The following is a 17,611-nucleotide window of genomic DNA, read 5'->3' as shown; positions in this document are numbered from 1 at the left end:
TGGCTGGAGCATGGGGGACAAAGCGAGGGAGGACCTGCTACCTTTGGCTCTTCAAAACGACCCCCCACTTCTGGCAGAGGGCAGGCAGAGGGGGACAGTTGACAAAAAGCCATTCCCTTCTGGACAGGCAGGGATGAAGCCCCTGGGACAGTGCCCTGGTCCTGCCTCCAGGGAGTGCTTCCCCACCCCCCACCTCCCCCACCTCTGGCCGCCCATCCCAGGGCACTGGCCCTACTGGCTGGTCCCAGCCCTGCATTTTTAAGGTGGTCTTGCACTGTAGCTTGGCCACTGCCCACTCCGCTCTGGAGGGGAGGCCCGGAGATCTGAGAATAGTGGCCAGGTGGGTCGCAGGGCGCCCCTTTGGCCCTGGTTCAAGCCCTGGGACCAGGGTGGGGCTGAAATGCAGGAATCTAGAGAAGCCAGGGGTCCCTGGATGCATTTTCCTGGGTTGTGCCTGGGAGGGGCCACCGTTAAGGTCCCGGCAGACAGGATCAGGTTTCTCTTTTTTCAAAGGGGGTGGGGCGGGGGTGGGGGGGGAATGTCCTTTTCCCTCGGCTGTAAACCTCCAAACTACCTGTTCGTGCCTTTGGTTTTTATTTGTTTGTCTGTGTTTTTCTTTTTACAGCCGCACCTGTGGCACATAGAAGTTCCCAGGTGAGGGGTGGAATCGAAGCTGCAAATCAGAGCTGCAGCTGAGGCCACAGCCACGGCCACAGCCACGCTGGATTCCGGCCACATCTGTGCAGCTTGTGGTCCTTAACCCACTGAGCGAGGTCCGTGATGGAACCCACATCCTCACAGACACTATGTCGGGTTCCTAACCTGCTGAGCAACACGAGACCTCCTTCTCATGATTTGTAAAACCCACAGCAGAGGCCGCACGGCCACCCTGCCCTGGCTGGGCGTGTCCTGCGTCTCACAGCCTGGACCCTCTGCTCTTCCCAAGGTTGAAGTAGCATCTTGGGCACAGCTGGCCTGGGTCCCCCACCCCCAGGCTCTTCTTGGTCTGTGACCTCTGCCGGCCTGGCAAGAATCACACTGGGGACCCTCTAGGGCCCAGAAAGGGGGGCCTGGCTGCCTACCCCATCCTTCCTCCAAATTCCTGACACCAAGAATGGCTCAGCACGAGGATCCCCCCAACACCCACTCCCCCCACTTCCTGCACCTTTGACGGGGGTGGGCGGGGGGGGGGGGGAGGGGGGGGGAGCTGGCTGCCTGCCTGTCCCCAGCTCCCTGGTGTCTTTCCCCACCCTGCTCCCTCCTCGCTCCCTCACTGCCTCATTCTTGCTCCCAGGCCCGGCTCAGGGCTCAGGACACGCTCCTCCAGCAGCCTGGCCAGGTTGGCTCCCCCCTTCCCCCCTCCAGCCAGGGTCTGCAGCTTGGCCCACAGATCTGCCCTTTCTGGGTCGGGTGCACTCCCACCAGCGGGCTGGGGAGTGGGAACCACAGCATGGGGAATCAGGAGGCTGGGGTCCGAACTCCCGCCTCCCCACAGCAGGGCCGTGGGGTCCAGAGGGGTGATGAGTGCGGCTGGCTGTGCCTTCCTCACAGACCAGAGCATGGATCCAAATCGGGGGGTGGGGGGTGCTAGGGGGCAGGGCTCACCAGGAAGGACCCCTCCTCCTGCACCTCTGCTGGGCCCTCTGCCCAAGGGCCCCTTCCTGTACACCTTGGGCCCAGATGGCACCTCCTGCAGTGATCCCCCCCATCCCACACCCTGGCCAGCACCACCAAAGGCCCCTCTCCTGCATGTCCCTCTCCTCCTGCTCCCCACACCAGGAGAGCTGCTGAGCGGGGCGGAAGTGTGTCTATTTATCCCCACTGCCAGCCTGGGTTTGAGCCCCGGGGGTCCATCTCCAAGGGCTCTGCCAGGAGGGTCAGCCGGGCGCCCCCTCCTCTGGGGATCCACCCCCAGTGTCCCTGTGCTCCCTGCCCTCAGAGGAGACCAAGACCAGACCCTCCAAACTGGAGAAGGAAAAGCTTCAAACGCCCCAATCTTCCCCCGCAGGCATGCCTGGGCTTGGGTACAACCTCACCCAGGCTGAGTGACTGACAGGCAGTCTGGGCTTCGGCTGGGCGATACCCCGTCCCGCTCGGAGCGAGACCTCCAACCTGCTGGCATTTCCCGCAGTATCTCCCGGAGTCTGTGATTAAACGGATGGAAATGCCAACAAGATCCAACTTGTGCTCGGGGGAAAAGGCTCCCTCTTGTCCTGAAAATATGCACCCTCTCTCCGCTCCCAGCCTTGCCCAATCCTCGCCAGGCCACGTGGAACTTTCCACACCTCGCACCGGAGAAACGTGCCCCCAGAAGCCCCGGCTGGGCTGCCGAGGGAGACAGGACCTGAGGCCAGAGCTGCGGGGACAGTGAGGGTTCGCCTGGACCGAGGGCTTCCTCAGGGTCCCGCCAGGGTCTGGGAGCTTGGGCCTGTGCCCGTGAACAGGCAGGTGACCCACAGGCAGGACACACAGACTGTTTTTAGCCCCCAGGAGACGGGCTGGGGTCTGAGAGCCTGGAAGGAAAGAGGGGTGCTGGCTCCCCTTCTCCCTGAGCACCCCTGGGGCAGCGGCAGCCCTCTCACCCGCTGCCTGCAGGCCAGAGCCTGAGCCACGCGTCTCCCAGGCCTCCCTCATCCATCCATCCCTCTGTAGGTCTGTCCATCCTGCATATGCTAAGCAGGCCCTCACCAGACGCTGAGGACACCAGACACCGAGGGTCCACCATCAGGGTGAATCACGGGAAAGAACTGGTGACGAAGTGGATGAAGCAGCAGGACAGTCCACGAGGGACGAGAGAGCTGCCGGGGGAGAAGGGCGCAATCCAGGTGAGGCTCGAGGGTCCCAGGGCCGACCCCAGCCCCAACCTCCAGGCCCCAGACCAGGACCAGCTTCTGGGCAGCGGAGTCGGCCCACCCCTGCCACACGCATCTCCCGCCTGGTCCCAGCGACAATGTTGGGCTCGAAGCCCCCGCCTCTGCTGTACCCTCCGGAGTTTAACTCGAAGGGGGCCAAGACACAAACAAACCTGCGAACCAGCGAGCGAGGGCGCAGAGGCTCCAGGCTGAAGACAAAGGAAGTGAGAAGACAAAGCAGCCCAGCGGGGGCACGGGGTGGGGGTGGGAGGGATGCCCAGCCAGGGGGGTTCTGGGGCAGGAGGTGAAGGGTGCACCGATGGGCCAGCACTGGGGGGCGGGGGAGCTCCAGACCCAGACCAGGGGCCAGACGAGTGCAGGACACCGGGCAGAAGAGCAGGAGCCTGGGGGAGACGGAGCGCAGAGAGAAGCCGCTCAGCCAGGGGACCCTCTGGCTTCGGAGTTAAAGTCACTGCCGTAGGAAGGAAGGTGGGCTCTCTGTCAGCTGAGACAGGATGTCCCCACGGGGGCACGGCGCGTGGAGGTGGGATGCAAGAGGCACGGGAGCTGCAGGGCTGAGCGTGGAACCTGGCGAAGAGGCAGAAGCCCGGGCAGGGGGCCCCGGCTGATGGGGCGACCCCTCTCTCCCCCTACATCAGACTCTAGGATCTCGGAAAGGGCCAGTCCTCCCCCAGCCTTGCTCTGTCGCATGCAGCTCAGGTCAGGGTGAGGATGCCTGCGGCTGTGGCCCCGGCCCCAGCCCAGTGACCCCCCTGCGTCCTCCCAGTCCAGCTCTGTCCTGTCCCAGCCACAGTTACAAAGGCCCGTCCCTTCTCTGTCCTCACCCGCACCCAGCTCTCATCAGTGTCCCCCGCTCCCCGACGCTGCCCCTTGTCTCCTCCGTGGAGTCTCTCTGTCTGCTTGTCTCTGATTTGGGGAGATCAGAGCTACTCCCCTCCATGCAGCCCCAGTCTGATTCCTCTCTGTGCCCAGACTCCCCAGCACCCTGGACACCCACCCCCAAGTGTCCAAACAGCCACTCCAGCTAGTGTGGCGCAGACTCCGCCGTGCCCGCCATCCGTGAGGCTCAGGAACCCTGGACGTTTCCCTCAATTCCTCTCCTGCCCTTATTCCCAAGGTCACCTTCAAACTCCCTCCCACTTCTGACTGCCTCCCCCCCATCCCCCCTGAAGCCTCAGGTCTCAGCCACCGGGTGGCACTTCTTAGACAGCCTGCTCAGTCCGAAGCCCAACTGGACACCCACTCCCTTCCCCGCATCACGTGGCTGCAGGAACTCTGTGCTTCCCCCGCCCCGACCTGTGCAAAGTCTCAGACCTAGCACAGTCAAAGCAAAATGCTTACTTTTCATCCCAAGTCCCACCCACTTCTTCAGTTTCCCATCTGAATACATGCTGACTCCCTGCACCCTGGCTCTTAGGTCCAAACCTCCCCTGCTCCCACCAGGCCCCCGCTGCTGGTCCCGCTCCATCCCGGGCCCCCAGCCGGCTCCTGGCCTCGCCCTGCCCCCCTGTGGTCTTCTCTCAGCACTGCAGCCCGGCTGCTCCACCTCCTCCCTCCTGGGCCCTGGTATGCAGCAGGCGCTCAGCAGAGCTCGGGATCTGCTTTTCCCTCCTGGAGGTTGCCCCTCCCCCGCCCCGGCACTTTCCTGTCTGTAAGGACAGGTGTGACCCTGCTCCAGTCTGCACAAGAGATGCCAGCACTCTTCCTCCCGTGCCCTCCCCTAGCACAGAGCTCAGAGCTCACACCTGCCACCTGCCCTGCCCCTCAAGGGCCAGGCCACAGGGGTAGTGGCCTGGGGTCCAGCCTCCAGTGATCCTGCAGCCCGGACGGACCCCAGCCCGTGAACCGAGGCAGGCACAGGGGAGCTGGTGGTGGCCAATGTCACCTTCTCCTCTGGAGACTCTGAAGCCGGTGCACGTGAAACAGCAGGCCTGGCAGCAGGCTGCGTGGGTCCCCAGACACCTGCCCCAAAGAGGAGCAGACAGAAAGCATCGCAGAGTGCCAGGCCACCGGCTCTGGTGGTCTCAGTGTTCATCCCATCTGAGAAGAGCCCCTCGGGCACCTTCAGCTCCTTCCTGCTCCTTGAGGAGTGGAGTGGCTGGGAGAAGCTGCGTGGACCCAGCGCCAAGCCCACCCTGGCACCAGCTGAAGGACCACAGGAGGTGGGAGCCTCCAGGGCCACGGCAGGGGACAGACCCAAGACCTCCCGGGCTGCGCGGCTACTGCAGGCAGCCACATCAAAACCAGGGCTTGGAAACCAGCCCCCCACCCCCAGGGCTCGGAAACCTGCCCCCCATCTGCAGCTTCATGCTTCCTTCCAGGCCCCGCCCTCCAGCAACCACAAAGCAGAGGTGACCACAAGAACTCAAGTTCAACCCTCTGTTCACACTGCTTCCTCCCTGCATGCAGCGGTGAGGTCACCAATGGGACAGAAGTGAGACACTTTCACACATCGCCCGGCCCAGCCCAGCCCACGTGGCGGAGAAGGGCATCCCTCCATCAGAGCCGCTCTGGACACGAGTGATCCACGAACAAATGGGCCCCGGTCCTCCCTGACTTACGGGGAAGCCGGGTGATGATGCACTTGGCCTCTTCTGGTCCCCAGGGCAGGCCAGTGGCCCATGGCTCTGTGGGGAGTGGCTGCTCCACGGCCCAGAGCAGGGCCTGTGCCTCCCCATTGCCTTCTGCCTCCCCAAAAGCCCCTGAGCCTCGGCTGACTTTCATGGCGACATCCACTTCACTCTGGGACAAAGGTGACACCACAGTCCCCGTATCTGTGGGGCCTCCAGGCTGGCCAGGCAGGGACACTGGCCCCCTGGGCCCGGGGCCTTCTGGCTCTGCCTTGGGTTCCACGTGTGACAGCAGACACCTGAGTGGCAGGGAGACAGCCCTCCTGGCTCATGTGCCACCTGCGCTGAGAGTATGGCATGCGAGGCTGTTCCTGGGGGAACCCCCGGCCACCTGTGAGCCCAGTGACAGGTTTCAGTGGTGAAATGAATCAGTAAAGGAATAAGTGATAGAAGTGAGATGGGGCACTGGAGCCAGAGCTGAGCCATCCCTTAGGGCTAGTTTCAGATCAGAAGGTCAGGCCGGGGCGTGGGGAGGCCACGGAGTTTCAAGGCAAGAGTGTGCACAGCCGGCGCCGGGTCAGGCCATGTAGAAGCACCAGGTCCGCGCTCTCCCCCCACGGCCTGGCCTGGGGACGCCTGCAGGCACAGCCCCACGGGCACCTATCCCAGCACATGATTTGCACAATACATGCACACTCACACGCTCGGACACACACTCACACGCAGAATACACGCACACCTGCTCAGATGCACGCACACTCACACACACAATACATACAGACTCCCATGCTCACACACTCACATGCACAATACACACACACTCACACACACACACTCAGATGTACAATCCACGTACCCTCACAGTCCATGCACACTCGCACGCTCACACCCGCACAATACACGCAGACTCACCTGCTCAGATGCACACGCACACGCACAGACACATGCATACAAACCTGTGTATACACACATGCCTGCACATACACCCAAACACACCTGTGTGCACTTCAGCTGGGCACGCACGGCTCCTGTCCTCTGCGCAAAGAGCTTAGGGACACATGGGCTCTGTCCTGCTGTCTGTCTCTCCCGTCCCTCTGCCCACTGCTGGGCCTCCCGCAGAGCACAGGGCTCTTGGTCCCCACTCTCTCCACCTCCTGGCAAGAAAAGAGGCCCCGTGTGGAGCAGCTGCCCCACCCTGACCTGCTCAATTAGCAGCCTGGTGCCTGTCTGGCCCCAGGGGACCAGGTGCCTCTGGAAATGAGCCCGGGTCCCCAGGGCTCAGGCCACAGGGGCTGGGCGCAAGCTGCTCCCTTCCTTCCCTCTGCTCTCGCCGAGGCAACACGATGCCTTGAGGCCGGCTGGCACCAGCCCTTGACCTGGAGCTTGGCCGGCGGGCTACACGAGCAGCCTCCCAGGTGAAGATGCTCTGGTCCTGAGAGCAGGTGGTGGCCGCCTGACAGCAGCCCGAGCCCTGGGAGCAAAGACCAGCTCCAGGGTATGCTGAGCTCCTGCAGCCGGGAGAAGCGCTGGGCAGGCGGAGCGGCCGACCCTGAGCCTTGGCCGGCCCAAGGCTGGGGAGCAGGCCACCAGCTGACTGGACACCCCACCACCACCCTCCCCTCCCTGGCTGTTGATCCTGCCCAGCTGGGGAGGACTGGTCCCCAGAGCTGCTCCAGGATGAGCAGGCACCCACCTCCACACCCAGCGTCTGCCCCAGCCTCTTGGCACCTCCTGCCCACCTCTGCTCACCTGGATGGTGGCACCCCCCCTGGCAGCAGGTGCCCGACGCAGCAGGGAGAAAATTGAGATAAAGCCCTCTGAACCCTCCGCTACGGCAAAAGCCCCACCAAGGCCCCCGAGAAGGATGGACACACGAAGCACACCTACCGAGGCGAAGTGCTGCGTGGGGTCACTGGCATACAGCATGGTGGGCGCGCTGGGGTCTGCACACCCTGGGGAGCTGGCGAGCCGCAGGGCGAGGCATGGGTGTGTGCAGCCGGGGACCAGGGGCAGGGATGCGGCTGCCCGGCGGGGAGGACCCAGGCGGAGAGGCTCCGTGGCTAGGGGGGCAGGAGCAAAGGACGCTCTGGAAGATGTGGGCTGGCCGCGAGCACCTTCGCCCTCTCCATCTCTTCGTCCTGTCAACTAGCTGCACCTAACAACAAACGGCCGGCCCACCCCTTTATTCCTCATGACTATTCATCAAAGTCCAGGGCAGGCCCCAGCTTGCCCACTGCTGTGTTGGACACACTAAGGAGGCTGCGTGGGGAGGGGGCGGCGCGAGGGGGTGGCACCCGGGAACGAGGCTGCGCCCGGCTGCTTCTGAGATGCTGTCTGCCCGAGGCTCTGGGGGTCATAGGCCTCCGCCCCTGAGCACCAGGGGGCCAGCTTGGGCCCCTGAGACCTCGGGAGGCCAGGCCAGACCAAAGGGAAGGGATGGTGCCTGAGCCTGGCGCTCAGGGCAGAGCGGGTCTCACTCCCAGCCAGGGCAGGCGGTGGTCCTCTGGGGCCTCCCCGAAGGGCCGCGGAGAGCCTGTGCTCCCTGTGGGACCCCACAGGGAGCCTGGCAACGGAATGAGCAGCTGGGTGTGGCCCAAAGCAGCCCAGAGCCCGCGTCCCAGCCCTGCCCCGGCTGTTACTGGCTTGGCTCTGCTGCCGCCGAGCCTGGAAACAGCGGGCTGTGTTCCAGAGGGAGGACCCCAGGGTCCTACCCATCCAAGTGCCCTGATGGCACCTTCCGCGGCCCTGCCAGGGACTTGGAGATGGGGCCACCTGGCCGGGGGGCTGCATGGTTGCCCACCACCACCCCCCTTTAGGACAAACACCAATCCTTTTTTTTTGTCTTTTTAGGGCCACACCCACGGCATATGGAGGTTCCCAGGCTAAGGGTCTAATCGGAGCTGTAGCTGATGGCCTACGCCACAGCCACAGCCACGCCAGATCCTTAACCCACTGAGCAAGGCCAGGGATTGAATCTACATCCTCATGGATGCTAGTCGGGTTCGTTACCGCGGAACCACAGCGGGAGCTTTGGAACCACCCTTCTAATTCAACTGTCTTTGGCACAGAGTTGCCCTTGGCATACGTTGGAAGTGTGGGAGCCGGAAGGGCAGGCGGGGCACCAGCCGGATCCAAATAAATCATGTGAGAGTGGATGTGCCGTTTCCAAGCCCCCAACCCCGCTGCTCCCACCCCCAACGCGGGAAGACAGGGACGCCTGGCCTGCTCTCACCGCACCTCTGGGGGCCGGGAGCAGTGGGGTTACGTAGAGGGAGGCTCGGTCCGTGGTCCATTCAAGGAGCCCACCCGTGTCCAGCCCGCAACTCAGGCTCGGGGGCCCTTGGAGGCACAGCCAGAGGCTTGCCTGAGCGCACTCGGTCTGAACCCCGTGACTCCACGTGGCCCTGAGCACTCGGCGCACAGCTCCGCCTCATTCACGATGAGGAAAAGACAGATGGTCAGGCAGGGGCGCTGCAGAGGGGCCCGGGCTGCGTGCTCCCCCCAGAGGCAGCGCTGAGAGCCCTCCTCACCTGGGATGCCCAGGGTGGGGGGCTGTCTGTCAGCGATATCTTTGTGGATGTTGCTGGGGCTCGCTCCAAAGAGGCCCTGGAGGCCTTGGGAGGGCGGCAGAGCCAGGTAGGAGAGGGGGGAGAGGGCCTGGGGTTGAGCCCTCAGCCCCACCACACAGGGGGTTGTGCGACATTGGGCAAAGTTTGAGTTGATCAGAAGGGAGGCTATCTGGGTGGGCCTGACCTAACCAGGTGAGCCCCTCCGCAGGGTCAGAGACCTCTTCCTGGTGGCCTCGGGAGCGAACTGCCAGGCTGTGGAGGGATCACACAGCAGGGGGTGGCCAGAGGCCTCTAGGAGCTAAGAACAGCTGTGCTGGGTCAATAGCCAACAAGGAATGGAATTCCATCAACAACCAGAGCCCAGAAGACATCCCAGGCCTCAGATGGTCCTGGCTGAGAGTTTGAGTACAGTCTGGTGAGACCCTGAGCCCCATGTGGACTCCCAACCCCCAGAAACCGTGAGAGGAGCGGGTGTTGTTTTAAGCCCCTACACGTGTGGAGATTTGTTACACAGCACGGCTGACTGATACACCAGAAGAGTGAGCAGTCACGCAAAAGCCTTGGGCAGAGGAAGGCCAGGCCTCTGAGGGACCTTGGGCCACTAGGACAGCTGAGGGGCAGCCTCAGCCTTGCCCTGTGCTTCGAGGTCCAGAAGGAGCCGGCCTTCCGTGTGCTCTGGACTAGAGGCTGCCGAGAGGGGGGCAGAGGCAGGTCGGAAAGCCCTCGTTTCTTGAGTCCTGGTGGAAGCAGGACACCAGCCACCCTGCGGAAACACCTGCTGCCCAGAAGGCCCGGGGCTCCTGGGGCCTGAGAACAAGCATGGTCCCACAGCATGAGAACACTTCGAGCTCTGAAAGCGCTGGGGCTCTGGCACCGGCCCCAGAGCCTCACCTCCTCCCCGTATGTTTATCCCAAAGCCTGGCTGTCTGGAGGACAGGGACAGGGGAGCGGGGGCCTCTGTCGGAAGGAATTCTTCCTGGCTTAGTCCTCCTCAGTCACCCCTACCAGGCCCTCGGCAACTGCTCTTCTGAAAATTTTTTTTTTTTTGTCTTTTTAGCTATTTCTTGGGCCGCTCCCGCGGCATATGGAGGTTCCCAGGCTAGGGGTCGAATTGGAGCTGTAGCCACCGGCCTATGCCAGAGCCACAGCAATGCAAGATCCGAGCCGCGTCTACAACCTACACCACAGCTCACGGCAACGCCGGATCGTTAACCCACTGAGCAAGGACAGGGATCGAACCTGCAACCTCATGGTTCCTAGTCGGATTCGTTAACCATTGTGCCACGACGGGAACTCCTGCTCTTCTGAATTTAACTCCTTGGGGACACCCCCACCCCCGACTTGCCCAGGACTCAGGGCTGCAGGGCAGGTGGGAGGTCTTCCACAGACTGCCACTGCACCAGAAGGGGTGATTCACCAGCAGAGCCTGTGCCAGCTCAGGGTCAAGATTCTCACGCCCCCTCTAGATCACCCATAGGCAGTGGCTTTGTCCCCCTGCACCCAGGAGGTCAACTACCTGGGGGCTGGTTGGGGCTCTGCCCCCTCACAGCCCCCCCCACAAAAGGAAAGCCTGTCCATTTCCTCCCTCTGCTCATCTGGCCCTGGCTGGGGGCCGCCCCATTTCCGGACAATTTCCTGCTCCAGGGAGTGTCCCGGGCTGTGCCCTCCCCTTCCTCCTAGGCCTGGGGAGACATGTCCCCTTCCCAGGTCAGCCAGGCCTGTCCCGGGTGACTGCTGGGGTCTCAGCCCCAAGTGCCTTCAGATTCTAATCCTGGCATCTGTCCTGCTGGGCAGCTCACTGGGGCACCTGAGGAGGGGCTGAAGCGCCCCCACCCCCTACAGCCACTCACCCATGACAGCTGTCACCAGAAAAGGGATGCAGGGAGGGAGGTGACAGGCGTGGGCAGCCAGGCCCACAGAAGGGAGCCCAGACTCCGCAGTGGGGGAGGAGAGCTGGCCTGACCGACCGCCCCCTTCGGCCATCTCCCCCTTCCCTGCGATGCGCTTTAGGAAAGCCCTGCGGGCTCCTAGGTAGGAAATGCCCTGGAACCACGCTGGCCCAGCTGGGGCGGAGATGGCTCCCTCCCAGGGCCCTGCCCCGATCTGTGCTATGGGACACAGAGGACCAGAAGGCAGGGCAGGCCCAGTGTAGGAGCCCGTGGCCGCCACCTGCTCAAGACGCATCACGGAACCTTCATCCAGTCCATACGTATTTCTCAAAGACCATGGAGGGCTTCCAGGGCCCGGGGAAGCCCCACAAACTTCCCCTTGTCACAGCAGCCAGCAGGGGCCAGGGGTCACCTCCCTCCTTGAGCTCACAGGAGGCCATGGACCCACAGGCCTCCCCCCATCTCCTCTTGCGGGAGGTGGGGGCGCTATTTCACAGCTCCTCAAGTGTGGCGGGGACGGCCAGAACCGAAAGATACCACCCGGACCAAAAGCTCCACCAAATGGACCCCCGGCCTCACCATCACACTTAGGGTGTGTCACATGCTGCTGCAGCCACCACCTTCGCCCTTGAAGCCCTGGATGATCTATAGCCTGTCACTGGCCCATTTTACAGACAGAGAAACTGAGGCTCAGAGGGGGCGATTACTGTCCAAGCAAAGCAGAGGCGGGGCTGGGACCTGAACTCTGAGGCACCCCCCATCTCAGCCACATGGTGAGGCCGACCCCGGAGCAATGACCTCAGCATTTCATCGTCCTCCCCAAGATCCGGTGCTCAGGGACTCCCCCAAGGCCAAAGGGACAACTGTTTCCACTGGGGCCCGTCTCCATTACCCGGCTTCCTCAGCTGCCTGAGGTGGCAAGAGGGTGGTTGGAGGGTGATGAAGGGGCCTCCCCACAGGGCTTGGGGGGCCTCTGCACAGGCTCTCACCTCAGCTTCTCACGTAAGAACACTGAGGCTCAGAGACATAGGGGCTTGAACCTGGGACAAACTGGCTCATTGCGCAAGGACCCACCCACTCTGCCCGTCCCCACCAGCCCCTAAAGCAGTGGCTAAGGGCTTTCCGTGGGTCCCCAAGCGCCTGTCTTGTGGCTGGGCGTGGGCGCTGTTCAGGAAGCTGCTCTGTCTTCAGGGCACCCAAAGCGGGGAGACCCACGGCCCCGACCACAATCGGGGCCACCCCAGAGGACTGGCGTTCCCCCACCCAACCCGCCACCAGCTCTCCACCTGCTGCTGAGGAGCCCCTGAGCTGGGGCTGGGATGCGGGCAGAGGATGCGCCGGCAGCCAGGCCCTTGTGGACCCGTGCGTGTGCAGGCCTTCACAGGGACCTGAGTCACGATGGCGGGGCTGGCGGAGGGTGACAACTGCCAACTGTGGCCACTGCTTTCTTGAACCGAGGCCTGGCCTGGGAGCATTTCTGACCTGGCACCAGCCTGGAGGGGGGGGCTCCCCCCTGCCCCCAGGCCCCAGGCTTTCCCTGCCTATGGGTGGGGGACAGAGGCACACAGGAGCCCCCAGCATCACCAGCTAGGGCCCATGGCTGCGTCCTGGCCAGAGGGGCAGGCCCTCTCAGCTGCCAGGCTAGGCTTGAAAACAGCACTGCCCAGTTCAGGTCTGTGGGGCTCCCCGCCTGCACCCTGGGCTCTGTGCCCGCCCCTGGACGCATTGGGCTGAGGTTCCTCTGCAGGTAGCGAGGCAGTGAGCCCTGCAGCCAGCCACCCACTGTCCGCTGGGCTGGCCGAGGGTGGGGGCTGGGCTACGTGCTGGCCCCCAGACCAGCCGCTGCTCTCACGACGGAAGGCAGGGCTCAGGATGAGGCATTCAAGAGGGGCCTGGCTCCCTGGCCCAGCAGTAGGCATCTGGACATTCAGACCAATGACAGACAGGCATGCTGGACTTTGAGCAGAGAAGGGTCCCTCCCTAGAGGGAGGGGGATGCTGGTGGAGCTTGGTACCTTTCATCATGGGAGAAGATGCTGCCTAAGAACAAAGCCATCGTGGGGAAGGCCAGGCAAGACACAGAGGGATAGCTGTTTGAACACCTGGATCCAGCCATGCCTGAAGGCCTTTCTATACCTGGACTGAAAGTTACACGAGCTGATACATTTTTCCACTTTGCAATTTGCCTTTTTTTTTTTTTTGCAATTTCTTTGGGCCGCTCCTGCGGCATATGGAGGTTCCCAGGCTAGGGGTCCAATCGGAGCTGTAGACCCGGCCTACGCCAGAGCCACAGCAACACAGGATCCGAGCCGCATCTGCAACTTACACCACAGCTCACGGCAATGCCGGATCCTCAGCCCACTGAGCAAGGGCAGGGACCGAACCCGCAACCCCATGGTTCCTAGTTGGATTCGTTAACCACTGCGCCACGATGGAACTCCCACTTTGCAATTTAAAACGTGCTAACAAATCCACAAAGGAAGCCATACCCCTGGGAGCCTGTTTCCTGGATCTGCAGGCTCCCAAGGCAGGTCGGGCTACATTTGCAGCCCCCACCCCAAGTCCTCCGAAGAGGGCAGGCCCACTCACCATGACAGGCGTGGTCATGCCCTGCAGGTGGAAGACATCCATGCTGGCCTCCGCACCCGCTGCCACCTCCTCATTCCCCCGGCCCGACGGCGGAAGATCAAAATAGGTGCTGTCCGGCTCCCTAGGCAGAGGGGGAAGCAGATGGGGGCAGAGCCGTCAGCGTGCGGAGCTCGAGGCCAGCCCGCACCTCCTAGGCGGCCTCCCTCTCCTCCCTCCGAAGATTCGTTCAGCCTCCGACCTCCTCACCCCACCAGCTGCTCCAGGGCTGGTGTGAGTGCCAGGCGGGCATGGCCACATGCAGACTCTGTCCCCTGGGCCTCTCCCAGCCCCGACCCTCCTGGAGGGCTGGTCAGAGGAAGGAGCCCAGACTTTGGACTCTGTGCCCCAGGAGAAAGCCCGAGGCAGCAGCCCCCAGCCCCCAGGCCCAGCCCTGCCCCGGGTCCAGCCACTGGGGAAGACACTCACAGGGAGCTCCAGAGGTGCTGGAACGTGGCCCCTTCATCGGTGGTGGTGGGCTGGGCGGACTGGGACATCTTCGCACACTTGGCCGTGGGCAGCTCGCTCTGGCAAAACGAAAGAACCACAGTGAGGTCGGAGGGCATCCTCAGGGCGCCTCAGTCACATCCTTGGGGCGCAGGTGGTCGGTGACACCTGGAGGACACCCTGGGGTGCTGGTGAGGGCTCTCACCCTTCATGCCCCCCCCCATCGTGGGCTGCTGCAGGGCCCCTCAGGCATAGGACTTAAGTCTCTGCTGTGCCTGGGTAGTAATTACACTTGAACACATGTAGGCCTTGTTAGAATGGGTCTGGCCTGGTGGCGGTGAAGCCAGATCTGGGGGCTCCTGATGCCCCAGCAGCTGGCGACAGCTCAGATCCCGGGTCCCCCAGGAAGGGCACATGCAGGGCCCACCTGAGGCCTGGGTATCAGGCTGGCGGTGTCTGATTGCTGGAGCCCTGGGCAGCCTCTCACCTTAGAGGTGGGACCCTCACCTGCGACCTGGACGCAAAAGCAATGACAACCTCATGAGGCAGCCACCGAGGCCGAGGCCACGAAGCTGCTGTCACTGGAGGGGGTCAGTGTATGCGTGGCCCCTGTTCACAGGAGATGCCCGGGGGCTGGGCTTCCTCGACTCAGGGTCTGCTGGCCTCTGACCCCACCTTGCTCCTCCTGAGAACCTCTATGCCCAGATCCCACCAGGAGCAGCCCCTTCCACTCAGGAGGAGGTGACGGTGACCAAGCTGGGCACAGCTGGGACCCCTCGTTCTACAGGGCGGGAGGGGCGGGGAAACCAGAGCCCGCCCTGCTCACTGTCCCCACTTAGGCTGAAGCAACATCTCCCTGGGCGGGCCTCTAGGTCCTTGGCAAGGGACCACGGGAGTCAGCCCGGCCACTGCTTGGCAGTGCCCAAGCAGGCAGGCCTGGACCTGCCCACGGCTGCTAGGGGAGGGAGGGTCAGCCCGCAATCTGTCGCCTGGTCTGTCCCCAGGCGGCAGGCCCCAACAGAGGCCTGAGGCATGCTCCCGCAGCTGCCACGTGCCAGGCCGCTGTGCCTGGAGCAGCGGCACGAGCTGGGAAGGGCCGGGTGGGATAGGCCAGGGTGGGGCAAGCGAGGATGGCCAGGACGAGTAGCCTAGAAAGTGCTGGCCAGAGACCAACTCTCCAGCAGGCTCGGAGAGCAAGCCACCCGCTTTCAGGAGACCCAGGCTCAGAGAGGTAAGCTGGTCTGCTGAGGTCACACAGCACAGCCCTAAGTGCAGGAACAACCAAGGGGCTTTCTCAGAGTTGGAAATAACTTAAGTCATGCCTCATTCCCCTCCACCTCAAACATTCACCACACAATCCACAGGTTTTAACAAGGGGCTGACCAACGGCTCGCTTGCATGCCTCCTGTGCTGGGGAGGTCACTCCCATCCTGGGCTAAGCTGTCTAAACCCAGGTGTGGAGGTGGCCACGCAGTGATGCAGAACGGGGGGGGAGCTTCGCAGAAAGCAGAACGGGCAGGCTGGCCTGGCTGTGGCGCAGGCCACCACGCCGAAGCCGGGCAGAAACCCACCCTCACCTATTCCCCTGGGCTGCTCTATTTTGGGCGCATAGAGATGAGTCAGGGTGGCCTCTTGGTGTGGGCAGGGTGTGCCAACATGAGGCTCGACTGGCCCGGGCTATTTGGTCCCATCTCCCTCATTTTGCCAGTGGACCATCTGAGCCCAGAGATGGACAGCATCTTGCCTGATGTCACTCAGCCAGTGGAGGGCAAGGTCTCATACCGGCCACGCCACTGACAACAGAGGACAGGCGCTCAACAGACAGGCGAATAAACACAGCATGGCAGGTCCACACGATGGAATAGTACTCCGCCACCCAAAGGAAGGGCCCTCACACAGGCTTTGTCATCGGGAACCTCGGAACACCACGCTGAGTGAAAGAGGCCACGTGTCTTGGGAGTCCATTTATAAAACGTCCAGAATAGGTGACCCGCAGAGACAGAAGGCAGACTGGTGGCTGCAGGGGTGGGGCGGGGGACAGGGAGTGGCTGTGGGAACAAGATGGGGTGATGGCTGCATACAGCGGTCAGTGTGCTAAACGCCCTGGAATCCTTGGTTTTATGCCATGTGAATTTCACCTCACTAAAGACTTTTTTTTTTTTTTTTGCTTTTTAGGGCCGTACTCACAGCGTGAGGACGTTCCCAGGCTAGGGGTTGAATTGGAGCTGCAGCTGTCAGAGCCCACAGACACAGCAACGCAGGATCCGAGCCACGTCTGCGACCTACACCACAGCTCACAGCAACACCAGATTCTTAACCCACTGAGCGGGGCCAGGGATCAAACCCGCATCCTCTGGATCCTAGTCGGGTTTGCTACCGCTGAGTCACAACAGGAACCCCAGTAAAGAATTTCTTTCAATTTTAGAGGAAGAGCCTGGCATCACATGCGGGGAGAACCAGCGCCTCAGGCTACGTCTTGAGCACGTCACCTGCCAGCAGCAAGGAAGTTAGTTTCTCCCCACAGCGCAGTCCCGTTCTCAGCAGCTCCTGCCGCCCAGCACTGGGGAGGCACATCAGCTCGGGAATCTGCCTGCCAGGCTGAGGGACAGAGCCCCCCTCCCTGCCAAGGGAACGGAACAGCCAGCTGGGAGCAGGGACAGAGAGCCCCCACCCTGGGGGGACACAGCCAGCGACTTCCACCCCACCCCCTGCTTCACCCCAAGCGGCTGGCCTCAGAGGCGCCTGCACACTCAAGCCAGCTCTGGCTCGGGGACAGACCTTCCCCTCGGGGGAAGCAGGAGGGATGGCGGGGGCCTCCCCCAGCCCCAGCCCTCACCCCCAGGAGGGCACGTTCAGCCTCACTGGCAGGAAGGGCTCGTCAGGGTTCACCAAACTCCACTGCATTCAGCCCACCCCGCTGCTTCTGCCCCCAGTGCACCCCCAACCTGGGAGTCCAGGCTTTTAGCCAGCACCCAGGGGACTCGGTGATTCTGGGACAGACCCCCTGGGGGAGAGCATCACAGGGAGAGCCTGAGGAGGCCCCACTGGCTGCCCATCCGAGGGCGGCGCTGGCCTCTGAGGGCGACATCCACGCAGGTTCTCCAGCAGAGTGGCTCCAGCTGCCTGCCCCGCCACATGCAGGGGGTCCGAGGGACCTGACCCAGGAGCCACGTGGCACCCAGATTTCCAGCTTCCCTGGAAAACCCCGACGAGCTGGCTGTGCTGGATTAGGAGGGATGGCACCGCAGACCTGGTCCCCGCAGGTGTCAGGGAGCGCCCACACGGGCAGGATTTGGAGCCCGAGGAAGGGGTGCTGCCGAACACCCAGGGCTCCGTGGGTCCAGCCCTCTCGCCCCCGGGGCAGGGACACCTATTCCCTTACCCACTGCCGCATCTCGGCCAAGGTGGCCAAAGGTCGCAGAGGTGACAAAAAGGAAACAGTTCTGAAACCACTTCCAGTGCATGAAATCCAGGTTCCCCAACGTGCGCCTCCAATTTGGAAATGTGCTCACAGTGAAAAGGATTTAAACGAGGGAAATCATTTTAAAAAGCACGTGTCAGTTTGGAACGACGAAGCAGAGAGGCCCTGCCGTCCAGCCCAGGGAACTAGGTCCCGCCTCTCGGGGTAGAACACGATGG

The 17,611-nt window shown here is 62.8% G+C and overlaps 1 protein-coding gene across 9 annotated transcripts in view; it reads right to left on the bottom strand.

Annotated features, from left to right (window-relative positions):
• TP73 (tumor protein p73) overlaps window positions 1-17,611 on the bottom strand; it is a 59,736-nt gene that overhangs the window by 26,328 nt on the left and 15,797 nt on the right. For 8 of the 9 annotated variants that reach the window (XM_047791202.1, XM_047791203.1, XM_047791200.1 and 5 more), the window contains exons 2-3: window positions 13,955-14,052; window positions 13,490-13,610 (exon numbers count right to left, since the gene is read on the bottom strand). In XM_047791202.1, the coding sequence (XP_047647158.1) occupies window positions 13,490-13,610; window positions 13,955-14,022 (189 nt within the window). In that variant the 5' untranslated portion in view covers window positions 14,023-14,052. Of the gene's footprint in view, window positions 1-13,489; window positions 13,611-13,954; window positions 14,053-14,399; window positions 16,021-17,611 lie in introns of those variants that run through there. The other variant, XM_047791198.1, reaches the window with a different exon arrangement.

The sequence above is a fragment of the Phacochoerus africanus genome, chromosome 8, assembly GCF_016906955.1.
Source record: "Phacochoerus africanus isolate WHEZ1 chromosome 8, ROS_Pafr_v1, whole genome shotgun sequence".
NCBI lineage: Eukaryota > Metazoa > Chordata > Mammalia > Artiodactyla > Suidae > Phacochoerus > Phacochoerus africanus.
The sequence above is the reverse complement of the archived record's forward strand: the minus strand, read 5'-3'. Positions and strand labels throughout refer to the sequence as shown.